Genomic DNA, 3,457 nt, shown 5'->3' on the forward strand with positions numbered 1-3,457 from the left:
AGGCCTGTTTCTAGCTTTTAATTTTTTCATAGTGATGTCTATTCTATACTGTTTTAATTATTATAATTTTATAACCCATTTAATATCTGGTAGATAAAATCCATTATTTATTTATATTTTTGAAAATTTCTTTATTATTCAACCTCTTTTTATTTTTCTATTCAAACTTTATACTAATATTTTTAAGTTCCAGAAAGTTTCCAGCCAAGTTTTAATTGCAGTTCCATTAAGCTTCTGTATTACTTTGAGCAGAATCAATAGATTTGTAATATTGCTTTCCTATCCTTGAATCTGATGTGCTCCCTAATCATGAATAGATCTTCTTTTATGTCCGTGATACAATTTGATTGCTCTTTTAAATACTAATGCATATATCTTAATGGCTTCCCTGGTGGCTCAGTGGTAAAGAATCTGCCTGCCAATGCAGATCTCCCTGTTTGATCCCTGGGTTGGGAAGATCCCCTGGAGTAGGAAATGGCTACCCACTCCAGTACCCTTGCCTGGGAAATCCCATGGACAGAGGAGCCTGGTGGGCTACACTCCATGGAGTCTCAGAGTCAGATACTACTTAGTGACTAAACAATAGCAACATATATCTTAATAATTTTATTCTTAGGTTAAAAAAAATACAAACCTCAAAAATCACTTCCCATTTCCCCTCCCCAGTCTAATCTATTTTCTGTCACAGTAGTTCTCAACGAAGAGTGATTTTGTTCCCAAGGGGACAGTTGGCAGTCTGGAGATATTTTTAGTTGTCACAGAGGGGAACGGCTTCTAGTGGGGAGAGGCCAGGGATGCTGGTAAACATCCTACAATGTCCGGGACAGCCCCCACTGTAAAGAATCATCTGATCCCAAGTGTCACTAGTGCTGTAGTAGAGAAACTCTGATCTGTCTATAATGTGCAAAGAGTCTTTTCCCAATGGGTCTTTCCTACTGGACTAATGGAATTTCCATCAGTACCAGATGTGAATGAAGTGTCAAAAGGGGTTCCCTGTCCTCTGGGTATCTACTCTGTGTCCTGAGTTGAGCAGCCCCCCATGAGAGGCTGCACCCCTGGCCTGCATGGCGGCCAAGAGCACTGAGGTGTGTGGTCCTCAACCATGGCTCAGACTGCCACATATCTGTTGGAGAGACCGCGTGTTCTAATGCAGGCCAATCGGCCAGTCTTTGGAGGGAGACCAAAGAAGGCTTGCAAGGCAGCCCATGGTTCCTTTTTTCTGGCCGTGCCCCAGGGCACAGGATCTTAATTCCCTGACCAGGATGGAACCTGTGCCCCCTGCATTGGAAGCCCAGCGTCTTAATCACTGCACCTCTGGGGAAGTCCCCTGTGATTCCTTTTAAATAAACTTCAAGAACTGATAAAAGTCACCATTGGTAACAAATCAGGGATGTGGTTGCTGGGGGTGGTAGGGCCACAAGGGAACTTTCTGGGGATTATTTCTGGCACACTGGGTCTGGTTCTCAGATGAAGAGTGTTTCCCCCACTCTTTCCCTTTTTATTCCTTAAAAAAAATGTACACCCATAGCTGAAGTCCCTGGCCTCCACCGTCTCATTTACCTTTCTTTCTCCCCAGAGGCAACTAGCATCCCAAAGTTGGGAGGAATCTTTCACATTCATATTTTTGTATTTTCTAAACAGCATAGTTTGTAGTGTGTTTTTAAACATTAAGGAACCACACTGTGTATATCATCCTGCATTTTCTTTTTCACTTAATATTTTTATATTTACTTATTTCATTTTAACTGCTACATAATATTCTACTGCGTGTGTACACTTCTGTTAATCCCATCTCCTATTATTAGACATTTAGGTGCTTTCCAATTGTTCTTCAGGACAATGCTTCAGTGAACATCATTACTTGTGCCTGTATATTTATTTTGTAGTCCATCTGAATATTGTTTTTCAGTTGGCCCTCTTGAGTTCTTTAGAAAGACAATATTATCATGGACTAAAAATGATACTTATCTTTCTCCTCTATAGTTATGATTCATATCTATTTCTTGTCCTTTTATATTGCTTAGCAATTTCAGAACAATAATAAATAGCCCTGGGAACGGTAGCCATCCTTGTTTAGTTCTCAGCGTTAATGAGATAATTAATTCAGTTTCACTGTTAAGGATGACTTGGGCTTTTGGTTTGAGATAGATTTTTTTGTCATATTGAGGTATCATCTCTTTTTTTTTAATTTATTTTTTTATCATCTCTTTTATCTGAGTTTATTAGGGATTAATATCATGAATAATTGCATTTAATAAGCTAATTTCAATATTATGATTTGCTTTTTCTAATTTGAATTATTGTACAATAGTAATAAACTTCTAATATTGAAACAACCTTGCCATTTTTGTGATGTACTATTCTTCTAATTTATTGTAAGATTACCTATATTTTGTACAGTATTTTTGCATATGCAATATATTAAGTGTCATTAGCCTGCTATTTTCTCGACTGTCTTTTAAGTTACGGTTACTGAGTTTTTTTCCTAAACATGTATTATTGATGTATAATTCACACACAGTAAAATGCACAGTTCTGAAGAATACAACTTTTTTTTTTTTTCCAATGTAACGTATCATATTTATTACTGGTCTCAGACTGATAGTGAGGAAATAAGAAACATCAGGAGCCAAGCATTACAGTAGTGATGTTCTCACTGTGATACGGCTGCTTAAATAAGTGATCTTAACATGTGTGCCACTTTTTATGTGAGGCTTCTTATAGACCCAGCTTGGTTCTTCTCCAATGTCTTCTCTTGGAGTTGTACCTAATTTTATTGCCAGTTTTCATTTGAATCCATTGAGGAATGGGACGATTCTGCTTTTGCTTCTTGGCCAGGAATCGCTTGATCCTGAAAGTCTTGTGAGAAGACATGGTGCGGACAGAACTCAACCGCACATAGGATGGCGGAGAAGAGAAAAGAGTGAAGAATACAACTTAATGAATTTTGGCAAATATACACAGCCCAGTAACCATCACTCAGATCAAGGTAGAGAGTCTTCTCATGGCCCCAGAAAGTTCTGCTGTGGCTCCTCTAGGTATTCCTCCATCCCTGCCCCCAGCAAACACTTCTCTAATTTTTATCACCAGATATTAGTTTTGTTCATCCTTGAACTTCATATAAATGGGGTCATAGTTTATACGCTGTGTCTGGCTGCTTTCATTCAACATAATGTTTTTTCAGATTCATCCAAAACATCATGTCAATAGTCTTGCAAGCTTTGGGAACTATTTTGGAACTAATAAGACTTCCATGTTTTTTCATACACTGAAAGGATTTATCTTACAGGGAAATTATTTGTTCCGTGGAAGGTTGAAGTAATGCACCCACGAAATCGGCTGAAGTTGGAAAGCATTTTTGAAGGCAATTCTTTGACAACTTTATAATTTTTCCTTTGTTATTGCTCTGTTGAGGTAGTCTAATTTTTCTGATAGTCTAACATTTTGCTATAATCCA

The 3,457-nt window shown here is 37.9% G+C and overlaps 1 protein-coding gene across 1 annotated transcript; it reads right to left on the reverse strand.

Annotated features, from left to right (window-relative positions):
• Window positions 1–2,562: 2,562 nt before the first annotated feature.
• LOC122681735 (60S ribosomal protein L39-like) lies at window positions 2,563–2,924 on the reverse strand. The gene has a single exon (XM_043884169.1). The coding sequence runs from the start codon at window positions 2,872–2,874 to the stop codon at window positions 2,719–2,721; it is 156 nt and encodes a 51-aa protein (XP_043740104.1). The 5' UTR covers window positions 2,875–2,924; the 3' UTR covers window positions 2,563–2,718.
• Window positions 2,925–3,457: the final 533 nt, after the last annotated feature.

The sequence above is a fragment of the Cervus elaphus genome, chromosome 23, assembly GCF_910594005.1.
Source record: "Cervus elaphus chromosome 23, mCerEla1.1, whole genome shotgun sequence".
NCBI classification, from domain to species: Eukaryota; Metazoa; Chordata; class Mammalia; order Artiodactyla; family Cervidae; genus Cervus; species Cervus elaphus.